A 26,569-nucleotide genomic window follows, 5' to 3' on the forward strand; every position below is an offset into this window, starting at 1 on the left:
AGTGTCTGTGTTTATCATGTTTACTGCACTATCTACACCCATGGCCACATCCGGGAGCCCTTCCTGCTCTGTGTTCACTGCTGCTCTCTTCTTCCCGCTGAACTGGTAAACAAGTCTTAGCTAAGGGTAGCAAGAAGACAGAGTGCCTATTAAAGGGTTAACAGAGGGGCATTCTGTGGAGGGATTGTTTACACAGGTGTAGACAAGATTAAGGGAACTCCAAGGGTGAAGAATGTCTTCTGACCCTTCATCTGAAGCCTCAAGGACCAACAGCTCTAGAGGCACAGAAATCAGGTAGGTGATTCCCGAGTGCTGGAGGCACTGGGGGAAATGTTAAAGGACCGTGAACGGGCACCAGGTCTCTTTTTGAGATCTTAGTGATGGCTATTCAACTCTCCGTGCTCCAGAAACCACCACTGTCATGCTCTGTGAATTAAGCGTCAGCAAAGCAAACGGGCTTTTATAAAGAGAGTGGCCAAAACTAGCTAGCACGGGAAGCTGGAGGCTTTGACACTTGTGAGTCTGCCAGGGGCCGGGGCCAGAGGAATGGCACCTAGAGCCCAGTTGGCTCTGAGGGTCGCCTGGTGCAGTGAGGAGCAAGCAGAAGGAAGGCCTTGGCTTTCCCATGCTGCCCTTCATCCCTAGCCTGTGCCATCTGGGGCTCAGATCCAACAGAACAGAGACCCGCCTTGCTGGGCACAGGACAGGTGGGGCCGGACCAGAGGACGACCAGCAAGCCTTGCTCCGATTTACTGGAATATGCAGTCTCCCTCCTTCCTTTGCCCTCAGGACTTGCCTCAGTGAGCTCCTCCTCAGGTCTTGCACTGTAAAGACCTGCACCCAGTTTGACAAGTACAGGTTCCCTGGGGACTCACAGCTCCAGGGGTCCCACTTGCTTCTTGCGTGCCTCTTGGACCCTTGCTGGTTCTCAGCGACTAGCCTTGTATTTTGTCATTAAGAAAATCAATGTCACAATTGTATTCGCCATCCAGGAGTGTAGAAAGGAAGCAGGGAGCTTGACAACACGTATTCTGCCTGCTTCCTGTTGGTTTCCACGTGGGCTCTTCCCCTGCCGCATTTACGGGGATGGTGCACCGCAATTATAAGAGCCGCCCCAACGGGAACTCTACCAGACACTGACCGTGTGCTTAAGACACCCTCTGAACAGGCTGCCCTTCTCCCATCACTTGCTGCAGCCCGTGCTTCCTGTGCTGTGAAGGAGTGTGTGGACAGAGAGGAGGTGAGGGAGAAGCTTCCCACCAGCCAGGGCTGCCTTTACGAGGCGTCAGCGTGGTTCCCACAGCGCCAGAGCAGGTGTCACGGCCTCTGTTTACAGATGAAGATATGGGAAACAATCATGCCAAAGGAATGTGCCAGCAGCAGGATTGCCTGCTTTCCCAGTTTAGGGCACCAGGAAGCTGAAGTCATCAGAAGGTGGCCTTCACACTTCTGTGCAGCTGCTCACGCACTGCTGTGGTACGGCTGAGGGAAGGCGTTCTGTCACGTGCGGTGTATGCTAGTGACTAGTCCAATAGTCACGCGCATCCGTTGCAAATGTAAGAAAGCATGGGGTGAGTGGTGGGGATGGGGGAGCGTTTTATAAACTAAAAAGCAAGTTGAAAACTGCCTTCTGGGAAACTCAGGCTCACAGGCAAGGACACACCTGGGAACGGCATCTGAAGGATGAATCCCCAGAAATGCTGCAGAGAGGCCTTTCCCGCCACAGGCAGCACCCCACAGGACCAGTCTGGATGCTCTCTTGAGGCAGAAGGTCTAATAAAATGGTTTGACAAAGAAACGCTGCTTCACTCTGCCTGAGAAACTTTTACAAGGAACTCTGCTGTGATTTTTTTAAACATGAGAAACCTGTCCAGAGGTTGATTTGCCAGGTATGCTCACTGCCATGCTGGCAGGTGATACGCACCTTGGCAGATGCCCAGGAGATGAGGGAGAGAGTAGGAACAGACGAGGGACAGTCCTTTCTAAAACACTATGGAGCTATGAGATCCTTAAGCAGAACTTACCGTTGAAAAAGCACACAGGATTATCAGCCCATCCCACAGTTCTGTGGCTTAGCAAGCTTGCGGCTGACGTCTCTCGGTAAGAATGGCTGCTCATTTTTCTTCATGTTATCTACTCGTAACCCACCCTCCTATCCCCTAGAAAACACAGTAAGAAGTCGCAGTGAGACGGAACCGCTGGACAAACGGAACCGCTGGACAAATGCTGGTATCTGTTTCTTACGAGCACATGCTGTGCTGCTGTACCAGAGGCATATGGGGCTGAGAGCATTTTAACATAAGCACTGGCAGCTTGAACCCTTTGTTCAGAAGGATCTGGAAAAGGCGGGAAAGTGCACCCACTTTCACCTCTTTGTCCATCCAGTCATCTCCTCACAGTCAGGTATTGAGAGCTGTTAATTATTACACTTCCTAACTGAAACCTGAAAAAAGGCCAATGAAGTGCGGATAAACACTCACGAAGGCTGTGTGGTTTCTCTTTTCCCAGAGTGCCATGCCATTCTCACAGCCCTCCTGGAAGCTGGCAAGCTTCCAGCCTCGCCACCCTCCCTGGTCCTCTGCTTTTGGCAAAAGGCTTGCGCTCCCTGACTCAGAAGCAAAGACCCCCCTTGCTGCGTTCAGTCTGCCCTTCACATTTCGTGTCCCTGCCAGCTTCCCTTGGGGGACAGTCCCTTGGGGGTGACACAGAGAGTCAGAGGGGGCTGTAGCAGACATGGTCAGCTTGTGTGGTAGCTGTGTCCAAGCTCAGGAACTCCCTATCATTCATAATATGCTACAGACAAATCTGACCTGTGCTCGCCTGGGAGTCCAAACCATCCCAAGACAGTTCACCCTACCCCCAGAGTTAGAAAGGTGGCCCATGCATGCAGAAATGTCCTCCCAATAGGGACAAATATCATTTCACTTAGTATAGATAGTAAATAGTTCAAAAGGTAAGCAGCCTGCTAAAGGGCAGCCTGTCTAATAAAATGAAGAATCAGAGCTCACCTCTAAAGAGAGGCTGTAGAACTCAGCCCTCTGAACCATACGCAGAATAGCACGAGGCACGACTAATCAATCAGCGGACGAGGGACAAATCCTACCATAGTCCCCAAATGTACCTTTCCCACACCCTGAAGACATAACCATCTTCACGGCAGTCCTACGACCATCAGCTTCTTTAGCAGCGCGTCCCAGCCTGGCAGTTAGGCTGCCCCTTTCCTGAGCAGAATGAGAAAGCAAGTCAGGGGCCAGAGGGATGCTCAGCGGTTAGGAGTGCACACTGTTCATCCAGAAGACCCCTGCTTCCTTCCCAGCACTGCACAGGCAGGTCACAACCCCAAGGGAATCCGTGCTCTGGCCTCTGAGGGAGGCACATACCACACTCAGACACAGATCCATCATAATAACCTTATAAAGGGGAAGAAGCAGGGCAGCAGGAAGGTGAGTGCAGGACTCCTGATGTGTTTTGGAACACGAGGTTAAGTGGGGGCCACCACCCGTCTGGACCCTGACGCTTACAGTACATAGTGTGTCACCCTTCAGTTTGGGTCTATGACTTCTAAAACGTGAAGCTGATTTTATATTTACAAATAAAAAACAAGTTGTATCTCTGAACTTTTAAATTTTATTTCTTTTATTCACTTTTATTTTGACACAAGGGTCTTTACATAGCTCAGGCTAACCTCAAACTTGCTATGAAGTAAAGGACGTCCTTAAATTTATGCTCCTCCTGCCTGCGTCTCCTAAGTGCTGAGATGTGTACTAACGTGCACTGGTGATCTAACTCAGGGCTTTATGGGTATTAGGCAGCTCTACCAGTGGAGTCATAGGCCCTAAAAGACACTGTTGTTGTTTCAGACAAGGTTTCTCTGTGTAACAGCCCTGGCTGTCCTGAAACTCGCTCTGTAGACCAGGCCGACCTCAAACTCAGAGATCCGCCTGCCTCTGCCCCCCCCCCTCCCTGAGTGCTGGGATTAAAGGTGTGCACCAGCACCACTCAGCAAAATCAATTTTTTAATGTAGGTTTCACATGCATTTTTGCAAAGACTTCCTACCAGGAAACACTTTCCGTGGGAAAAGAACCAATTAAATCTAAAGATTATAGCTTATGTCTAGAAGCGGAAAGGGCATTCATTCGACAATTGAAATACATTTTATTATCAATGTCATATCTGTTTACATTTATACCATATGTGGTTTTTTTTTTCAAGGGATGGGAATTGGGGTAAAACTTTTCAGGTTCAGTGTCTGAAAAGGGCCAGGAAAAAACTCAGCAACCACGTTTTTGCTTAAATGTAACCACTTCAAGAAACGAAAACCACAACAGGAAGCCACTCTGGTTAAACAGCGACATTCACTGTGTCTGCTGCTAGGAGAGCAGAGGCTGGGTCTTCTCCTCCAGTTAAGGAGATATTGTCTAATTAGGCCTAGCATGGTGGCTCATGCCTCTAATCCCGCACTCAGGAGGCTGGAGCAGGAGAATGCAAAGTCAAGGCAGCTTGGTCTACAAATCCCAAATTTCCCGTTTTTAAAACACCCCCGTGTACGAGTGATGACGTTTGTGTATGAGCGAGTTTCCTCCGCCCACTGTGGGCTGCAGGGATTGAACGTGGGTCGTCAGGCTTGAGCGGCAGACGTTTGCCTGGTGAACTGTTTCACTGGGCCACAATCTCCTTTCTAAATAAAACTGCTTATTGATAGTTTAGACAGTGAACTGTACTGCTCTTGCTTTTTGAGAAGCACAAATGGATGTATAAATAGGCCATATTGGGAAGAAGAGCAAAGAGGTTCAATGGCCACCCCAGCCCCTACCTCGAGTTCATCTTCATCATTTTCGCTGTGCTGTGTTTTAACCTGTGAGCGTATCCGTGAAGACATCCAGACAATCAGAGCAGTGCCTTGTGGCTCGGGAACTCACATTCCTCCCTCCCCTTGATACACGCTTTGCAAATATTTTATTCACAGATATAGAATCTTGAAAATCACAAAATTCAGACATAAATATTTCTACACTAAGCATCTCTGATTAGCTGGGAAGTTTTATGTTACTATTTCGCATAGAAAGCAAGGTATGTTTTACTCTCTTTTTTGTTCTTTTGTTTTTGAGACAGGAATTCATTTCCTGTAGCCCTGGCAGCCTTAAATCCTCTATTCTTCGATTCCCATATCCAAGCTCTGGCCTTAGGCCTGAGCCATGACATCCAGTAAGAGCTGGCTCTTTAAATTAAATTTGAAAATGAAAATAATCACCCTCCAGAATGAGAGCCATCACTGTAGGTTCCTCACACTGATATTACCTCAACACTGTATAATATCTTCATGCTTGTGGATTTGAAATTGTGAGAAAAACTGGACATGATTTCAGAAAAATGAAACCTAACGATATGGATTTCAGAAGAAACAGAGGATTTCAATAGACCTGTCACTACTCCAGGAATGATATCTATTCATAAAGCTCTTCCTCTCTGACCTTGTTCTATAAAAGTTCAAGGGAAGTGGGAAGTTCAGAGAATAAAAAGGGAGAAACTTCCTAACAGCTTTTGTGATGCCGGCATGCGTCCAAATCTTGTAAGGACGTGGTAAGAAAGACAAAGACTAATCCAATCTTCCTGTGCATACGGACAAACTTTATATCAGAAAACCATAACAACAATGTGTTAAAAATGCTAATATCACAAAATTACAGGCTCGTTCCTGGCAGCAGTAAAAATCATTATGAAAAGAGAGAAATGTGGTGGCCATATAATTAATAATGAGAAATAATTAAAAATAATTTAAATCTGCTTGCAATTCAAAAAAGTTTTAGTAAGCTGGGAATAGAGTAGTGGGTACTTCATGATGATGAAAAAATATTTTTTAAATTAAGTATTTGAAAAAACATTTAATAACAAGATGCTGGAGTTTTCCATTTGGACCCTAAACCAGGGGCAATAAGGGCAGAAGACCCGACAGAGGTGACTAAGTTGTCACTACTTGTAGCTAACTGAGTGGAAACCATGAAATGAGGACACACAACTCCAAGATATTGTGGAGGAGAATGTTTACTGTAACCAGGAGGGAGAGACATCTGGTCCAGACCCTGAGGAGGAACCAGGAGACAAGTGGCCAGGAGCGAACCAGGAGACAGGAGATACACAACCAAAACGGTTGAGCTACACAGGGAAGAGAAGCTAGGGGGAGGGGCTGGGAGGGGAGTGGAAGCCCAGCTCCTGGGAGGGAGCTGTTTAGGGTAGGGGCGGGGCCAGAAGTGCTGGGAGGAGCCACTGGTGAAGCTGGGAGAGCTGGCACCTCAGTCATTTGTCCCAGGGTTTTTTTTTTTTGAGACCTAACATTAACATGATTGTATACATAAGAAACAAAAGTCAAAAATGAGTTTTGTTGGTACAATATGCATATTTTAACAATCATTTATATTTCTGTAAACTAGCAATAATTGGAAAGTAAAATATTAAAATAGGTATCACATATACAAGATCAGAAAGCATCAATACTTAAGATAAAAATCTAAAATTACACCTAAGGGTTATATAGACAGATTATACAACATTATTAAGAAAAATTAAAGATAATTCCATTATAGTCCATGGATTAGGAATATTATTGTGATAAATACATCAACTTTCCTCAAAGTGATCTAGAAACACAGTGTGGGCCTAATAAAAACCACATCTGGATTTCCTATGATAATTAACAAGTAGATTACAAAATTAATATGGAGCAGGAAGTGCCACTAAGAGTCATAGCCTAGTGACAAACTTTCATAAGAACGAGATGGAAGAATTCACTCTATCAGGCAGAAGACATGCTGTATGACTTCAGTGACTAAGACAAGGCTTTGTTAGGTGATAGCAAAGAGGCCAAAGGAAGTGAGAGACACTCAGACCACTAAGGGCCTCGATGCCAGAAGGGAAGGGGATTAGTGTGAGACACATAGACACCCAAGGCCATGATGCCACTTACACAGCAGTGAAAATGCTGCTTAGAAAACACAACCTGAACTGAACCCCCAAATTAGTATTTGGTATACTATCTAAGTCTAACAAAAAGACCTGATGAATTGAAATAAAAGTTATAATTCTGATATAAAGAAAATTTCTCAAACAGCATATAAAAGAACCATAATCATAAAGAAAAAGACTGATAAATAAGAATTTAAATCTAAGAACAAAGGACAATGCTACAGGAATGAGAAGACAAGCTGTGGAGGGGACAAGGTGATTGTGACAGAGTCAAAATATCACAGCCAGAGTATATTAGTATCTCCACCAGGTAACTAAGACAGATGACCCAGTGGGTAAGGAGACAGCTCACTCCACAAAGTGCTCGCTGCACACACATGAGGACCTGAGTTTGATGCCCAGAACCCAAGTAAAAGCTGGGCGTGTTGGTACCTGCTTATAACCCCTGCAGTGGGGAGGCAGAAGCAGGAGGATCCCCAGGGCTTGGCCAGACAGCCTAACCTAGTTGCCAAACTCCAAGTCAGTGAGAGACTGTCTCACAAAACAAGGTGGGTGGTAACTGAGAAGTGGAAGCAAAGTTGACCTTTGGCCTTCACATTTATGTACACATGTGTGTATATACATGCATGCTTACATGTGTGTGCGCATGCGCGTGCGCACACACACACACACACACACACACTCACAAACCAAAATACTTCAAGACGTCATAAAAGGTAGTACCCAAACAATTATTATGTGAGGAAATATTTTCATTAAAAATGAGGAAAATGTGGACTGAGACTCCAAATTCTCTGAACATCACCCACCAGCATGGCTAAAGACAGACATTGCCCACTGCAGCCTGAGGAGCTGCTGATGGACACGTAAATGGATTCAGGACTTGGAAACCTGTGCGCACATGCACCTCAGCTCCTGCATCCAGACCCAAATGACATATGTACCCAGGCTATACACGGGGACATCTGGAGCTATGCAGGCCAGCGCCTTCCTTAGAGAGTGAAAACCTGGAACAATTTCAAGTTCACCAGCTATGGGACGGCACCAGTCCCTGATGGGTGCTGCATCTCCCACACACAAAGACACTTGACTGGAGCAACAGAAATGAACAGATAGAACGTGTATGATTCTATTTTTATAAACTTCAAAAGTAAGATGACTTTACCTACCAGGCCAGAAGTCAGGATGGTGTTCAACTTTGCCAGAAGATGAAGGGGACATTTTAGGAGAGACAGGAGCAAGGCTTTGGGGGTGGGGATGGTGTTCCTTCAATTGTTTGTAAATTTCTTTTAAAATCTTTTCTATATGTGCTCCACAAAAGAAATCTTCATCAGTTAAGTCCTTGCAGTAATGCAGTGTTAAGGGGGAGCGAATGACTTAGAAAGCAAAATTTCAAGAGTGCACAGGACAGAATAGCACCCGCTACAGAGCGCAGTAGGCTAGGCTGGCTTCTCTGGAATGAAGAAATAAGAAAAACTGCCTTGAGGTTGCTACAGGAAGACCTCAGTGTGCCACAAGGTGCCGAGCGCAGCCGGTCCAGACTGGAGCAAACTTTCACCTCACACTCAGTGACCTGAAGACAGTGTGTGAAGAGGAGCCTGCTCCCGTGTTCACGGACACAGCACCTGTGTGGCTCCATTCTGGCTCTGCCCTCCAAGTCCTCCGCCTGGATCCAATGAGGATGCTCATTAATTAATCTGCGTGCTTTCGCAAAGACAGAAGCGCACTCATAATTATTGTCTACCTGCATCTAAGAAAATATAATTGCAAAGTAAAAAATAACAATCTTCCCCAGAGCTGCTTCCGCAGACAATCTAATTAGGGATTAGGGTTCTTCCCCAGAGGCTTGTCTGTGAACTCTTCAAGTGACCTTAGAGGGATTTCAGATAGGTAAAGGCGGCGGACCTTTCTCAGTTAAACATATCAGTGTTATTTGGAACCTGATTCTTTCTTTGGGATTATCACCATTCTCTAAGAAATATTTAAAGTTTACCTGTTTTATTTTCTTGCCAAAGCAAGTCCATAGTGAGATGGATCTTCAAGAACTTGGCACTTTCCTTCTCTTGTGTCTTCTGCAACTTAGATTCTGTTAACTGGTATCTTATATCTAGCTGTTAAAATTAATTGTAACTCATTTTGATTTTTCTTTTATTTTTATTTTATGGCTATCTCAGCATTCCAATTCAAACTGTAATACTGTTTTCTTTAACAACTGTGTGGGAAACTACAGGTTAAATATTACCCTCTGGTGGGGAATACTGAGCCAGAAAACTTATTTTCTGGCATCCCAATTCAAGGTAACATCTAGAATCACACAAAATCTCTCATAACCAGCTTCTGAGATTGATATTTTAAAAGATGTTAATGATATTGTATATTTCTCATAGGAATTACAACCACAAATTACTGAAGCTGCCGAGTACAAGATTTCATTAATAATGTATTTTCGTCCACGCCATGCCTCACGCTAGCCTGCTGAAGCTGTGTGGGCCCAGTTATCTACGACACCGTCATTTAAAGAATTTAGTGTCTAAATGAGGACTGGTTTCTGCCTGTCGAAGACCTGAGCCGGTCTACAATAAGCACACATTTGTTCATTTCACCACCGATGTTTACTTAGATCTCTGGTAAGCCATCAAACCAAACGCCTTAAATCAAGCATTGTCTTACATTTCAAGATAGATACCCAGAACAAATGAAACTCAAGACAGATCTGAATAACTTTAAAAGATTCCATTTTATGGTGTTCAATGTTTCTTATAATTGATAGTTTTTTAATTGGCTTTTCTTGTGACCACTCAATTAAAATTCACTGTAAGACTCAGATGTGTGTGTGTGTGTGTGTGTGTGTGTGTGTAAAATGGTTCATGCCTGAAATCCTAGCACCTAGGGAGATGCAGCAGGAGGTTTGGAGCCTGGGCTACATGAGGCCCTGTTTTTAAAAAAAACTTTAAAAAGAATTATCTATAATAACTTAAAGGTTTACTTTTAATTGTGTGTGTGTCCAAGTGTCGGTTTGTACATGTGGGTATAGTGCCCTAAAAGGCTAAGGATGGTTCTGGATCCCCTGAAGCTGGAGTTCCTGTTGTGAGGCTTTAGATAGGGGCGTTATGAATAGAACTGGCGTCTTCTGCAAGAGTGATGCACACTTTTAACCACAGAATCATCTCTCCTGCTTAATCTGTAATTTTAAATTATTATTACTATTATTATTATTGCTATTATTATTATTTTGAGACAGGAAAGTACTGTGTTGTCCTTGCTGGCCTGGAGCTATCTAGGCCAGGCTGGCTTCTAACTCACACAGATGTACCTGCCTTAGCCTCCCTCTCGAGTGCTCCGATGAACGGCATGTGCCACCTTGATGACCTAATGACATGATATAGTTATGTTTGCCACATTAACTATCACAGACGGCATCTGCCCGTGAGAAAGCACACTTGGGTGAGCATGCTAAGTGGAAGTTAATTCCAAGGAGAGAAAACATGTGTGTTGAGAACTTTAACAACTCACTTTAACGGTGAGTATCACACATATGTTGCTGCAGTGTTGCTTTTTAAAAAAAATGCCACAAGGAATGACATCAAGTATCCAGATCAGGAAACGTGTTTTGGAAAGATCCTTGGGCATTAACCGGCCAATGGCAGCTGGATGAACTCAGGACCACATTCATATTGGTTTTCTTATTTTGAGATATGATTTCCAAGAACAGACGAAGAGCCCCTGGGGTCTGCAGAGGGGCTGGCAGGAGCTTCTGAGTGGCAGAGAACACTTTAGCTGGGCCCATGGACATCTCTGAGTCTGGATGTGCAACATTATCTCGCGTTAAGAAGGAACCTCAAATCCAGTTCTGGGCTAATTTTCGTAAATAATACTGTGGGGACTTGTTGGTCCTCCAGAGCCATCGTGCCGTGGCTGTGGCTGAGCCCTGAGTCCCAGGCATTGTGACATCTCCAGTCATTTGTGTCTCTTTCCCCAGTCACTGTGGCAAGGAAAGACAGGGCAGTATACCACTCACATCAGAAGTGACACACCAGTTCTTCATGGCTCATTGACCAGAACAAGTCATGTGGCCGTGCTTATTGTACAGGGTGGAAAGAGAAATTCTGTGAGCTCAGCAATGCCGAGACGAAGCTCATAAACAACACAGACGGTCAGGATTCTATTGGGTGACTGACAAGGGGCTTCCACCTAGAGAGGAGTGGAGGGATGAAGCTGGAGATGTGAGGGAGTGGAAACACGCTCGCTCGTACTGGTGAGACCAACCTTCTGCTGAGGATTCACACATGAAATCGTCGGAGAATGAAGCTGTCAAAATAGCTGCAGAGTTGCCTTTGATGCTAGGGGCCTCTGATGCTAGGGGTCTCTGGTGCTAGGGGTCTCTGGTGCTAGGGGTCTCTGGTGCTAGGAGTCTCTGGTGCTAGGGGTCTCTGGTGCTAGGGGTCTCTGGTGCTAGGGGTCTCTGGTGCTAGGGGTCTCTGGTGCTAGGAGTCTCTGGTGCTAGGGGTCTCTGGTGCTAGGGGGTCTCTGGTGCTAGGGGTCTCTGGTGCTAGGGGGTCTCTGGTGCTAGGGGTCTCTGGTGCTAGGGGGTCTCTGGTGCTAGGGGGTCTCTGGTGCTAGGGGGTCTCTGGTGGTAGGGGTCTCTGGTGGTAGGGGTCTCTGGTGCTAGGGGTCTCTGGTGGTAGGGGGTCTCTGGTGGTAGGGCTTTCCTGGGGTGATCACAAATGGGGCATGCCCAGAGCAGTGTCTGAGGATGCTTGGTTTGCAGTGAGGAGAGAATGCAAGCAACAGGAGGGTGAAACAGGAAGAGCTGCTAGGATTAGACAAAGGGGTGGACTTGAGCAAGAAGGGAGTGTTCAGGGTAACACCGGGGTCAAAGAGATGAGTCTCTGAATCAAGCATTTAGAGCGAGAGACAGCAGAGGAAAGGAAGGCTTGGCAAGGAGCCCAGGGACTCAGAGTAGGGGCAGGAACATGGCGTCTGGTAAGGTTAGGTGAGAATGCACAGCTTAAAAAGGTACAATATATAATGTGTCAAATTCATTAAACTTACTGGAAAGAAAGCAATTAGGATAACACAGCCCACTCCTTTCCAAAGCACAAAAAAACACAGCAAGATATTGCAGCCTCCTAGGGCTTAAAGTCCCACGAAGACTTCAGAACTTTGCAGAAATCTTCAGAACAAATGGCAGTTCTAATGCAGTGTCTTCTAGTAATTAAAATGAAAAAAAATGTATAAGGTAAAATTTAATGATTTTCCTCTTTTCTATGTGGTGTTTGTATGCAGTTTTCCTCAGAGCTCTTCAGAACGTCCCTCAAGTGGTCAAGGTTTAAATCTAGAACAGACACTTATTACTGTCTTATCTTAAACAGATACTTGGAAAACAATCTGCAAACCTTCACTGGATTTGACCCTGTAGCAGCTCAGGAGAGCAGTTAATGCTCTGTAGTCAGCCTTGTTTATCTCTGCACGAGGAAACTGCTTACAGTCCTAGTGTCAGAGGTGGACCACAAACCTGGGAGTTGTGGCTGTGGGCTAGTGCTGCTCCTCTGATCACAGGTGTGTGTGTGTGTGTGTGTGTGTGCGCGCGCACGCCCGTGTTCAGTGCTGGAGTGGAGACAGGCTCACCTGAGCAGAAGGAAACGAGTGACCTCGGAAAGTCTCAAGGTCAAATGAAACCGGAAATTTCTTTTCAGCTGTTGATTCTCTATGCCCATCTACCTCAGACTCACTTGAGGGAGACTTGAAACTCAGATTACTGGCCTCTTCCTGAGTCTCACGTGCCATGTTTGGGATTAGGTTGAAGACATATTTGCTAGATGTAAGGCTTTTGAAATCATATACATATCATATATAATTTGCTTGTTTTTGAGACATCTCTCTGTGTATCCCCTGGCCTTGATCTCATACTCCTTATGCTCCTGAGAGCCAGAGACACAAGCTTTCCTTCTTTACCTTACCATTTCTTAGCCCTCTCCCCGGTACCTTTTCACGCAGTTCTTTCTGTTTGTTTGTTAGTTTGTTTTTCGCAGCAGGGTTTCTCTGTAACAGTCCTGCCCTGAAACTCACTTTGTAGAGCAGGCTGGCCTCTGCCTCCCAAGTGCTGGGATGAAAGGCATGTGCCACTACTGCCCGGCTTCATGCATTTCTTTAAAGCTCCTAAAACATATTTATTTTTAAGCTCTTTTCAGGATATTAGTTTTATTCCTCTGGAGTGAATTTCTCTCTAGATTGCTGGTTGTGATGGTTTTCTGACATTAACCTCTTGCACTTTAGGAATTTCTGGTTTGTTAGCTTATGTGACTCTCAGCAGTCTCTTTGCTCAGCTTCTCTCTTGCTAGGAAGGGCCGTGACTAAGGGAGCATCCTGTTGGATGGATGGTGAAACTGATTCACCCACTAGATGGGCTAGCATAGTTACTGGTAAGAAGGCTGTATCGGTGGCTTCTCTTCTGGTGATGCAAGTCACACCTGCATGCTGCACTTGCAGTACCTTTCTCCTCCCCAGCACGCTTAGCCAGCATTCCCCACCCATTTGCAACGTCCAATGTCCAGCAGGACTCCCTCGTCAGCCCCTTCTCGCCATCTTGTATGCCCTTTCAGAAAGGGGTGGTCAGCCACGTCCCGGCTGCTTCTGCTACTTGACACCCACATTTCCTCTTCATTCTTTTTTTTTTTTTTTTTGTTTTTTTGTTTTTTCGAGACAGGGTTTCTCTGTGGTTTTGGAGCCTGTCCTGGAACTAGCTCTGTAGACCAGGCTGGTCTCGAACTCACAGAGATCCGCCTGCCTCTGCCTCCCGAGTGCTGGGATTAAAGGCGTGCGCCACCATCGCCCGGCTTCCTCTTCATTCTTGATGCATGTTTAGGGCAGATGTGTGTGGCGGAGTGTTTCAGGGCACATGTCCATAACACCATCGTAACAGAAGGCCACAGTCAAGTTCCCGCTTCTCGTGGACTTAGCTGAAAAAGTTACAGCACTTTAAAAATGCTTAAGTGGCATTGCATTTTCAAAAGCAAGCGGAAACCCTTCATCTCATATTTTTGATCTACAGACATACTAGTACATATTTTTTTTAGAGAACATTCTTAGACATACTCGCAGAGTTCCACGAACAAGGTTTTCTCAACACTGCTTTTTGTTCCTCTAATTGTTATTTTTGGTAGGGCATTGTAAAATGGCATCTACTTTTCGGTTGATATGTACTTTTTACGTCTATAATAAAATTTGTTTATTATGGTGGCCCATTCCAGCAGGCTACGCTGAGAAGGCAGAGGCCGGGCTGGGCTACACCTTGGGAAGCCAGGTATGGTGGTGCACACCTTCAATCGTCATGTGCAGGATGCAGAGGCAGGCAGATCTCTGAGAACTGGAGGTGGGGCTTGTCTTCATGGTGAGTTTCAGGTCGCCCAGGGCCTAGTGCTTGGCAGGTTTCATACTGAGACCTTGTCATATCTAAAAAAAAAAAAGGGTTAATGGGAATTTACATTTTAGAATATCAGTTTTTCAACAAAACTATATACCCCATACACGAAATATTATGCATATGCATAATTTTTACTAGAAAAGAGCATGAAGAGCATGAAATGTACAAGATAAATAGTTGATAAATCTGTGTATTCACCGTATCGTTCTCGTTCTGTTACAGAGCTTGTGAAGACTTGCTGTAGGAATCAGGTTATCGCGTGGCTTATCTTGGCAGTACTGGGGATTGAACACAAGGCCTACGGCTTGCTAGGCATCTACTCAACCACCGGGCTATATGTTTCAGCAGCTTGTTTTGCCTATCCACACCAGGTAGGAAGTGAAGTCATACGGACAGTGTGTGGTAAATTAAACCTTTTATGATCAAGTCCCGCTGCATCTCCCTTTTTCTTGAGACAGGGTCCTACCACAGAGCCCTGGCTGGCCTGGCAGGTTGACCGTGAGTCAGAGTTCTGCCTGGTGGGATGAAAGGCAAGCATCACCACTCCCTGCTTCTACAAACGTTTTCTGTCACAATTCTTTGTAGAAGCAGCTTTCTGGAAATTTTACTAGGTAATCTAAAACATGACTAAATAACAAGCACATAGAAATATGAAATAGAGTTGAAAGGTATTTTCTTTATTAAATAAAGTAGTAGTGTCTATGGAAACCTAATCTCTAAATTCCTTCCTTCTTCCCTCCCTTCCCCCGTTTCTTGTTTCAAGAAACTAATCGACACTGACCTTTCTAGGCGGTAGTTTCTGAAAAGGAGTTAGCTTCTGGGTTTCATGGCTAACGAGCCAGAACTGCTCTCCTGTGTAGAGGCTTCTGTGGACAACAATCGACACCAATGTGCTCTGGCTGCCTTCGCTCATGATACCCTTTACCTGTATATTTTGTTTAAGGAACATCCTCTGAATTGATTTATTTACTAGAATGGTTTGTAAGTTGGCTTGTGCAATTATAAAACCACAATATTTCAACATTATACTAACTTGCCAAAGTAGGGAAGTTATTGCCAGTCAAGTGATCTGCTGGTTATTAAACATAGTTGCTCTGTTTGAGTAGTTTGCTTTTCTTAGATGCATTAATCTTGTTCCTGGTTCTATTTATTTTCTGGGGCTTGTGCGCATTGAGGCAGACAAAGGTTTATTGCATATTGTTGGTTGTAGAATTTGGTTTTTAAAAATACTTTATTAAAAATAAATTTCTAAAGGCTAGGGATGTAGTTCAGTTGGCAGAGGACTTGCCAGGCTTACAGGAAGCCAAGTGTTCAAACCCCCAGCACTGCATAAGCTGGAAGTGGTGACACCCCCCCCCCCCACAGTCTACTATTCTGGAGAACAAAGGGAGGAGGGTTAGAAGGTAAGTCATCTTTGGCTACTTAATGACAAGGCCAGCCTGAGATGCAGGAGACTGTCAAAAAAGAGAGAAAAACGAAGCAAAAAGCTAACTGATGGTTCTTATTCTTTAATATATAACCATTTTAACACATTTAGAAGGGGAGATCAGGAGCTAAATATAAAGTGGAAATAAATTCAAAACCGATCAGCAGATTATAAAGTTGCCACACCCAGGGCAGCCTTCTCTGGTGTCACACACAATCACCCTTTACCGATTCTGTTTCTGTACGGATGTGGTTAACAGAACTCATAGAATCTTAGGCTTTTCTCCCTTCTTTTCTCTATCACGCCATCACGCATGACCAGTCATCATGCTACCAACCAAGAAGGATCATGATTTTATTTTTACACACCATTTGACTTTCTTTAGGTATACTTCTTTTTCCAATACGATGACAGAGCCCAGGGTCTCATGTGTGTTAGAACCTCTGTACCGCTCAACCACAGCCTCAGTAAACCCTGATTTTGAGACATGGTTTTCCCAAGATGCCCAAGGATTTGCAATCTTCCAGCCTAAGTCCCTGTCCCTTACATTCAGGTTGGGGATTATGACTATCATGATGGCCATGTCTGTTTATTCTTACATGGGATATCACAACACATGATTCAGAGTATTATTTTGGTAACTTTTTCTTTTTCTTGAACTTATATAAGTCCTGATCTTCCTACCCCACATCCCTATTCTTGGAGCAGAGGCCTGGGCAACCACTCCCCACTTATCCTTGTGTCTCAATGACAATTATTGGAGGAATGGTTCAACCTAAAGCTTTTTTTTTTTTTTTTTTGGCTAAACACAAAATAGTTCTTGGAGCATTTATGACTGAGAATCACAGGTATTTTGGATATTTCAGACTGCTTTTAAGCCTTTATCAATTAACTAATGAGTTACTATGAACTATAGTTTGGGAACCGATTTACTGCTCAAGCTGATATAGATGGAGCCTTTATGTAAACCAGAATCCAGTGATAACTGACAGTGACTTAGAGCCATCTGTAAACCCTCCATTGTGCAGTGGCTTCTCTACACGCAAACAGGCGCGCGTGCGCACGCGCGCACACACACACACACACATTTCCCATAAAAAACAACTCTGTGGAGTCCATACTTGATTTCTAGTAACTGGATTTTCCCTTTAGCAATACAGTACCATGGACATTAGTTATCTAATTGCTAGCTTTGCAAACTAATTCTGTAAGAGCCAGTCATTGCTCAGCAGGAATAAAGCTCTCAACTGTCAGAATCAGTTTACACTGCTGCTATCAGTAGGCGCTACATTGTGTGTGTGTGTGTGTGTGCAGGCTGGCAAGGGTCCTGAGCTGCACTGCCACCAGGGAACCCACTGCAATAAAAAACGAGTCCACACAGAAGCAGAACTTAAAGGCACAAAAGAACGGAACACCATGACAGGAAGACACATTCGCTCACATATGCTTCCCTGCAAACCGCCCCTCTTTAACTTCCAGCAGAGGCCGAGGGGTCTATTGAAGAATTCATTCCCCATGGCACGAGTTCAATGCCCGGCTCCTGGGCTGAAAAGCGTCCTTATGTAGCTCTGCTGTGCTAGGGCCATCGCGGAGCAGACAAAGCATGGGGGGCAGATGCTCTTCTCTCCCACAAAGGAAGAAATCCAACTGGCAGAGAGAAAACACATCTTCACACTGGAAACGGTGACAGCGAACATAAAGAGGCCGCGTCAAATAGGGTGTATCACTTTCAGCCTCGGTAAGGGCTCTTCCTTCCAGCATGTCACAGAGAATGCCAGAATCAATTTTACCTGGATGATTGGGGGTAAATAGCTCTTTCGAGATATGCTCTCCAGCGAACAAATATTTTTGGCAGGGAGGAGGGCATGAAAAAGACAAAGAAACAGACGTCTGTAAAACCCACAACATTTGCTGTTGAAGTTAAGTTTTACGTTTCTAGGTTCACTGGGACCCTTTAAAAGATTTTAAAAAAACAAAAAACAACTCACGCTAATGTCCTCCCTGTTCTTTAACTCTGGTCCGCTGTCTCCTCCGAGGTGGCATGCGCTCCCCGGAGACACAAAGGCCGCTGCTGCTCCCTGCCCAGGGCTGAGGAATGCGGGGGATTCAAACAGCACCCGGAGCCGGAGGAGGACTCGGGAAAACATTTGCACTGACGCTCACCCACAACCATAATAATTTATCTTTCCTCCGGAGAAAGGTCAGCAAGCATCTGACCCCGGCAGCCAGTGCACCCCCAGGGGTCAGGGCCGCGGCGGGACGGCCAGCCAGTTCCGCCGGCCGCGCTTGCCCACGCCCACCTGTCCACCCGGCTCGGCAGCTCCGGGCCCGCCCCAGCCGTCAGGACGCGGCGCCGCCCGGCAGCCCGCCACACCTCAGCCTGCTCAGGGCAGACCCGGCGCGCTCGTAGAACCCAGTGGCTCCAGTCGGGACCCAGCCGCTCCGGTCCGGAACCCCGCGGTCGCGAGGGCTCGGAACGCCGGCACACGGCGCCGAGCGCGCGGACTCCCGGCGCGCCCCCGAACCCCCAGCCCCAGCCCCGAGCGCGCGGCCACGCAGCAGCACCTAGCGGAGCGGCGCCGAGGTGCGCGGCGCGCACGCGCACGGGGACGCGCACGGCCGGCGCGCACGACGGCGGCGGGCGGGGGGGGGGGCGGCGCTCGGCGCACCGGCCGCGGCTGAGGCGGGCTGAGGGAGGCGGCGCGGGCCGGACGCGGGCCGAGCCCGGCGGAGGACGCGCGGGCGGCGGAGGCAGCGGCCGCGGCGGCGGCTGTGGTGGGTGAGGCGGCCTGCGGTGTTCTGGCCCGGCCGCCCGTGAACCGGAGGAGGAGGAGGAGGAGGAGAAGCGGCCGCGACCATGTCGGCGGGTGGCCGCGACGAGGAGCGGCGGAAGCTGGCCGACATCATTCACCATTGGAACGCCAACCGGCTGGACCTGTTCGAGATCAGCCAGCCGACCGAGGTAAGCGCCGCGGCCGCCGCCGCCGCCGGGGCGAGGGGAGGGAGGGGGCGCACGCAGGCCGGCGACGCGGAGGGAGGCAGAGCGCAGCGGGGTCCCGCGGCCGCCCCTCCCCCGCCGGCTCGCCCGCCCGCCCGCCAGACCGCGGACCCGCCCTCGCCCGCGGCCCTGTCCCCGTCGGCCTCCGCCCACCGTGCTGGCCGGCAGGGTCCCTAGGGGGCCGGTCGTCCTTGTCGCCTCTCTCCGCGCCCCGCCGCCCGGGCGGGGTCCGAGGCGGCTCGGTGGCCCGCGGAGCGGGCGGGCTGGCCACCTGCGCCCGGCGACGCACCTGGAGCTGCACGCGTGTCCCTGGGACCCCCCCCTCCGCCACCCACGTGTGTCCGCACACCCCACCTGTGTCACCGAGACCCGTTCTAGGCGGGTCCCGGTGTCCTCAGAGCCCACAGGACTCCACCTGGCCGCCCACCTGTGCCCGCACAACCCACCTGTGCCTCCCGGGCCCCACCTCCCCCACGCGGCCCGCTGCGGGCCGAGGGCTTCCCTCCCATGCGGGGTCCCCCGCGCCCCGGGGCGGACGTGTCCCTCGTCGCCGCGGCCAGTGTCTTTGATGGCGTCTTCCTAGTGTCGGGACGCGGATCTCTGCCCCCCTCCGCGCCCGGCACGTGACCGGCCGGTGCTCGCGGCGGTCTGAGCCCCGGGCGCCCACTGCGCGCGTGCACCCGGGCCCGGCGGGGCAGGGCGGCGGGGCACCCCGGCTCCGGCACGGTACGGCGGCGGCTGGTTGTCTCCGAGCCGCGGGAGGAGTTCGGGGCGATTCTGGGGGTGGGGTCGGGTGGAGGCAGGTTTCTCGCCGCCTCGTACCCGAGGGACGGTGCGGACGGCGCTGGCTGGCTGGCGGGAAGCCTCTGTGACAGCAGGGATGATTGAGGCGGACTTCCACTACACCAGCCTACACTTTATCTAGGATTTGTGCTGATCAGGAAATAGCTCTAGTTGTGATTTGTTATAAAAAGAAGGTGCTTGTTTGACTACAGCAGCGCTTAGCCGCGAAAACGTGTTTGGTAGATTGGAACCATCTCTCCAGATTGAATCTTGGCTTTCACCTTTTGACTTAGTGTTGCCTGTGGAGGAAGGCTTGTCTCACCTTCTTGTGAGCACACTTGACCTAGTTAGAGCCCTTCCTCTCGAGCCCTAATTGACAAGCTAAGGTAAATTATTAGGTTCAGGTTGCCAGTTTGAACACCAATGTTAAGTTACTCCTGATTCATAATTCATCTTCTATAATGATTTTACGAGTTACGTTTTAGTAAGCAAATTTACTGTGTAGTTAGTGTTCATTCATAGAGGCTCTCTAGAAAGGAACCATCTAGTAATTTAGTTTCAACATTATCTTGTCTTTCAAAATAAATTAGCTTGATCTTTTTTAATGGCAGGATAAAATTTGGAGGTAGAATATTGCTAGGCATGTGGATTTTCTTTCTTTTTTTGAGAGTTCTTAAGTATGGTTAAAAGGCGTCTTTTCAGTCGAGAAGTAGCAGTCAGCTCAAGTTTTAGTCTTAAATTGAGGCGTTAACTTTAAAGAATTTCAGATAAATTATTCGATTTAACTTGATCTACTGTATAAGCATTAAGTTGAAACTTATTTCGTTTTGAAGATAGGAGCAGTTATTAAAGTTGGCACGCTTTTTGGGAGGCCTCTCCCCTCCCCAGGTTATTCTGCAGATGAAGAGTTGTGTAGATAGTTAAAAAAATTAAAGGACTTTAAAAAACAAGATTATCTTTTTCATATTACATTATCCTCACATCTGAACATTTCCATTTTTAGAAATGACTTGTAATTGAAAGCTTTTCATAATGAAGTTTTTTTTCCCAAAAATGTCTAATTTAATTTTTCTTAGCTTTATTGTTATGTAATGGCTAGCTCACATTTGTTTTATTTTTTTTTTGGCGAATCTTTGGATACTATTAAAATCATTCTGTTCTTCAATTTGAAGCAGAGCTTTATGCTTAACACATTACATCATGAAAGTAAATTCAGTCCTCTAAGGCAGTCTTAGGCCAGTGCATTCAGCCTGGTTTGTCAAAGCTTCAGAATAATTTTGCCATTTAATGCTTGCTTTTTATTCCGTCTGGCTGTTATAAATCAAGCAATCTTCTACAAGAGGATAGATATTATACCAACTCTTAGTAGATATTCAGTAAACATTTTTCAGCTTCACTGCAGAAGTTGATTTGTGGAAGAGTTAGGCCTTATATTTGTTTAGTTCAGTCTTATGTTTGTAAGAGTATGGTGAGTTTTTTCTTCTGTTTGCTTATGTTTGGTATAGTGTTCAGTATCTGTTACCACATTTAAACTCCATCAGTCATCTGTGACTTGGTTCCTGGCAGCTTTGACCACTGCTGATAATTCTTTGCTTTCTATATAAGCAAGATGATAAACTTTAATTATATCTACTTTTAAAGAAAATTAGGATATGTTTTGGCACCATCCTGGATAAGTTTGCCTTTTCCTTCCCGCTCACCTTTTAGTGTAAAGGGGCACTTTGAAGGAACCAGCAGGTTGCTGTTGACGACTTTTCAGTCATTCCCTTACTTGGTCCTAGGTACTTGATGAAAATAAAGAGTTCACGATCTACGCAGAGTGTTAATGTTTTATGGCTGGGAGACTGATGTTAAGCTGAATTAATAACTTGACCACTGTAGAAGCTAATAAACATGTTCTCGAAGCATTTTTGGACTCTTTCTTTTCAAGTTAGGGCTTCATTGCTTTTGGGATATCTGATGATTTATGATGGCAGAGTACCCCTGTGGCTCTTCAGAGGAGGGCCTCACCAAGAGTTGTCATCAAACTTACTGGGTTTTCTCCCTCTCATTACACAAAAGTAAGAAATGTGTGGAAAGAAATACTTACTACGGTTTTCTTTGTGTATGCCTTTATTCGTGACAAAATATGTGGTAGATGCTTATAAAAGTTTATTGAAAATGGTTTACGTAATAAAGATTTGTTTTATTCTTTTGCATAAAGCTTATACTGATAAGCTTTGCTAAGTTATTGAGTTTTTTAACTTCATGTGATACCTTTTGGTCATTTGTTTATTTAGGTTTTTTTTTCTTCTGGAGGAAAAAATAGCCCACAATTTGTGTGGACACCCACATATGCTTTATTGTCGGTGAACATGATTCATTCTGATTCCTTGGTTAATCTTAGAAGTCATGTGGATGATATTACCTGAAAGATGTGTGCAAAAAATAACTTGGAGATTGCTGTCAGAGGTGGACTAGGAAGTGAGTGTGCTAATTGCATAGCTTATTATAGCTACATCTTTATTCTAGACTGATGCTTAGGTTGTAATGATGCTTTGTCATACTATCTAATTTGAGATTTTTAAGGGAACAGTGGTAGTTTTAAGTATTGGTACTGATAAAAACCTTTCTTGTAACTGTAAGTGAAACAGGTGGTTTTTAAGATTAAATATTTATAGGCATCCTGTTGTTTCTTTTCTTTCTTTAGTTCCTATTTTTTTCTTTTCTGATTTTTTTTTTTCCTATTTAACAGCCCTAGCTGTCCTGGAACTTAATATGTTATGTAGATTAGGCTGACCTCAAACTTACAGAGATTTGCCTGCTTCTGTCTTTCAAATCCTGGAATTAAAGAGCCTGGCCATCCTGTTATTTTTTTTTTTATTGTTGCTGTTTGAGACAGAATCTCCCTAAGTAGCTCTGATTAGCCTTGGTGCTAGTGGGGGGTGGGGGAGAGTTTTCCCAAACTTTCTGACTTGTGTAAATGCTTTATACCCCCATTTCTGTTTGAAATTCACACATAAGTGGAAGTTGGAGAACTGCCAGTGCCTGATTTATACTCCCTGTTTTCCCACTTACAATCATATACTTAGGTACTGTTTGACTCCATGGGGGGGGGGGACCAGAACAGTTGGTAATGAGAAGAAGAGAAAAATGATGTTCACAAGGAAATGTTTCCCATGGTGGCAGTTCTTAAATTCTGTACTCCTGCAGCATGCTAGATGGCTGTCTGGGTCGGGTTGGTGTCTTCAGACATACCAACCAGTTAGGTGTCACTGGCTTCTGCAAGCATCCCCATAGCAGTTCTCCATACCAGATGCGGGAAGGGGGTTTGAGAATTAGCAGCTGACATCTTGTGGTGTCTGATTTTACAGAGTGCCATAGCAATAGGCCTGCAATGACAAAGTTTCTTCATGTCAGAATGACGCTGAACTGTTGTGGAAGGTTTCTGTAGCTCCTTGTTTTCTGGGAGCTTTGTTACTGGTGAGTTTGCAGCAGTCTGTTCTGCAGCAGTTATGGAGCAGGGACATCACTTACCTTGTCCTCTTAAACTGGTGCTTGGCAGCCTACACACAGCACTGGTATAGTGGTGACTGCTTAGGTACATAGGTTAGAATTTCATTTAGACCAGTTTTAATTCATTGTTCTATGCCAGTGAAAATGAATGCAATTTGTTGGCCCAGTGGAATATTTTGTAACTGTATATTTTTATGGAATTTTAACTGATTAAATGATAACATTAGACTATCACTAGACATTGGCCTTCATATTGAAAAAAAAACAAGTTTACTGTTTTGTTATTATGGGTGAATTGAGTAATTGTAATCTGTAGAGCATTATTGCTAGACATTGGTTATTATTCTGGTGCATAGGGTAACTTGTTTTTAAACAGTTTTGCCAGACTTGAACTTTGGGGTAATGTCAGAAAATGATATAATAACTATTTAGATATAAACTTATTTTCTGTTATTATAAAAGGGAAATCTATGCTAAAAACTGTAGTGCCTTAATAATTGAAAGTTATTTCCACATTAGGGAGAGCACTGGTTGTTGAGAAGTTTGGCTAGCAGAGCTTATATGTAGACTTAGCTCATATACCTAGAAGTTGCCTAGAACAAGCAAGCATTGGTATTTGTGCTTGGCTTGCATTTATACTTGTAAGATAGATGTAGGAAGTGTTTCTACACATGTAACATACATACCTACATACAAGCTACAAACATCCCAATGATTCTTTATCTGTTCTGGGTAGGTTAAGTGTTTGCTAACAGTGATATTCTAATAAGGCCTGAAGATCCCTGGGTAGTCTCTCTCCCTGGGAGTTGATGGTAGGTGTGTAAGCGCTATCAAGGCTGGACTTTATTTATTCACGAGCACATTTTTCTTAACATCTCTGCTCAATTCGAAATCCAAAGTCCAAAATGCTCTGGAATCCAAAACAGTCTGAATGCTAACATGCTACCACAAGTGGAAAAAATCAACATCTGACCTAATATGACAGATGGTAGTAAGAATGTAGGCACAAGGAGAATATTGTATAGAATTATAGGTAGGCTCTGTTTATAAGGTGTAACATAAATTAAACAAATAAATTTAATGTTTAAATTCATGCCCTATCCCCAAGATACTTTATTACATACATGTAGATATTATAAAATAAAACCCAGAAAAATATGAGCTCTGAAAACAGTTTTGATTGCAAGCACTTAATGAGTTGAGAGCTGGTTTAAAGCAGTCTGGGAGATAGCAAGGGCGACTGACTGTGATTGCTGGTCTCAGGTTATCTGGCTTAGATTTCTTTCTCCATCTCTGACTTGAATTTTATTCTAGCAACAATAACAACAAAAATTCACCCCCAGTTTTGCATATGTTAATGACCAATATCATATAATTTAGAGAGTGAATATACTTCACAAAGTGAAACTAAGCAGCTAGACAGAACACTTCTTATAATGTTGGAGAGTAGTTTCCTAATGTAAGTGAGCCTAAAAGTCGAAGAATACGAGACTACATAATTCAAGTTTACAGGCATGTGTCAGGATTGAAATTATTTAGAGACTCAGAAATTGATTGAATAAATATAATATGCTTTACCTTGTGAATACCATTACACTGCAGGGGGGTCACTATTCTGAACACTGTGTGACTTAAACTGGTTGTTAATGACAACAGGACACTAGGCATAGACTAGCACTGCTTCTCTCAACTCTTCAGTAGTGTAGAATGGACTGGATGCAACTCTTTCGCTTACTGCCCTTCTGAACTTGTTAGACTTTGCTAACTGACCCTAGACAGGCAGTTCCAGACCCCTTTCACAGACTCTGTGTGTGTGTGTGTGTGTGTGTGTGTGTGTGTGTGTAAAACCGTTTTGTATTTTGCTAAGATGGAGTTATATTGAGGATACACTTCAGTGGGGTCCAGCTTTGTGTCGAGGAACGTGCCATACGTTGTTTCCAGGTTGGGAAGCTGTGTTCCAGAGAGTGCCACTTAAGAAGATGTCTGGTTTTCAGAGTAGAAGAGTTTGGCTTGCTTAATGATGACTGATGAGAAGAATGCCCATTCACTGTTTGCCTTCCTCACCGGTTAGGAGTCTTTCTTGTGCTTGTTCAGAATTGCAGCTCCTGGTTCTCTGCTGCTTGGTTTCATGTGCTCTCTTGAAGGAACTCAAACGGGGCTGGAAAGATGGCTCAGTGGTTAAGAGTTTTGGCTGCTCTTCCAGAGGACTTGGGTTTGAATCCTAGCACCTATGTGGCAGCTCACAATCTTCTGTAACTGTTAATTCCAATGGATCTGATGCCCTCTTATGTCTCCTGTGATGCACTGCACACATGTACTGCACAGACACACACACAAGCATAAAATGTAAAATAAGATATGTACACATAAAATAGTAAAAAAATTAAAAATTTAAATAAAAAAAAATCAACGTTTTAAAAAAGCAGGTAAATGCTGCCCTTTGCATTCCTGTTAATCCTTGGAGAACTTGTTCATTTTATACATTTGAGCGGTGCTTTGTAGAAGACCTGTTTTCTTTTTCTTTATGTTTTGATGAAGTTAATTATAAAAGAAACTTACAAATAATTATAAATATTACACACGCAAATTAACCAGATACAAAGTCTGTACAACTTCATGAATTTATTTATTTATTTTTGTTTTTTTCGAGACAGGGTTTCTCTGTGGCTTTGGAGCCTGTCCTGGAACTAGCTCTGTAGACCAGGCTGGTCTTGAACTCACAAAGATCCGCTTGCCTCTGCCTCCCGAGTGCTGGGATTAAAAGTGTGCGCCACCATCGCCCGGCTAACTTCATGAATTTAATATATAGTTAGAATCCGCATCTGGAACAGAAGCTGCAAAGTCCCACATTAAATTTTACATTTTCAGTATTGTATATAGTTTATGTACTTAGCCACCACCAAAACCAAAAAATCTGCAACAGAACCTGCGTTCAGTCCTTCCTCATCCTCACATTTAGCCTTTCCTGTTCTGTTTCCTTCACGCTATAGCATACCCACAGGTATATTTGTTTACATGTGTAGTGAGGAAGTCGCTTGTTTGTCCTGGCTGCCCAGAGCCCAAATAATCACATAGAAACTGTTTTAACTAAATCACTCCTTGGCCTATTAGCTCTAGCTTCTTATGGGCTAACCCCTACATCTTAATTTAACCCATCTCCATTAACCTGTGTATTGCCACATGGCAGTGGCTTACCGGCAAAGTTTCTGCATGTCTTACTCTGGTGGCTCCATGGCGTCTCTCTGACTCTGCCTTCTTCCTCCCAGCATTCCATTTAGATTTCCCTGCTTACCTAAGTTTTGCCTTATCAACAGGCCAAGGCAGTTTCTTTTTTCATTAATCAACAAAAGCAACACATAGAAGGATTTCTCACACCCATACATGTACAAATAGTCTTGTCTAGAGTCCACATGTGAGAAGGGAATATGCAGCTTTTTTTCTTGCTGAAGGTATGAGACCTCATTTAATATTCTAATTCCATCC

The 26,569-nt window shown here is 45.2% G+C and overlaps 1 protein-coding gene across 21 annotated transcripts in view; it reads left to right on the forward strand.

The window, feature by feature from the left end:
• Nucleotides 1-18,484: 18,484 nt before the first annotated feature.
• Afdn (afadin, adherens junction formation factor) overlaps nt 18,485-26,569 on the forward strand; it is a 124,555-nt gene continuing 116,470 nt past the window's right edge. For all 21 annotated transcript variants that reach the window (XM_041680309.1, XM_041680312.1, XM_041680320.1 and 18 more), the window contains exon 1: nt 18,485-18,772. In XM_041680309.1, the coding sequence (XP_041536243.1) occupies nt 18,668-18,772 (105 nt within the window). In that variant the 5' untranslated portion in view covers nt 18,485-18,667. The remainder of the gene's footprint in view (nt 18,773-26,569) is intronic.

This window comes from Microtus oregoni, unplaced genomic scaffold, assembly GCF_018167655.1.
Source record: "Microtus oregoni isolate MIOR12 unplaced genomic scaffold, Mior012 000033F_ref0000390, whole genome shotgun sequence".
Lineage (NCBI taxonomy): Eukaryota > Metazoa > Chordata > Mammalia > Rodentia > Cricetidae > Microtus > Microtus oregoni.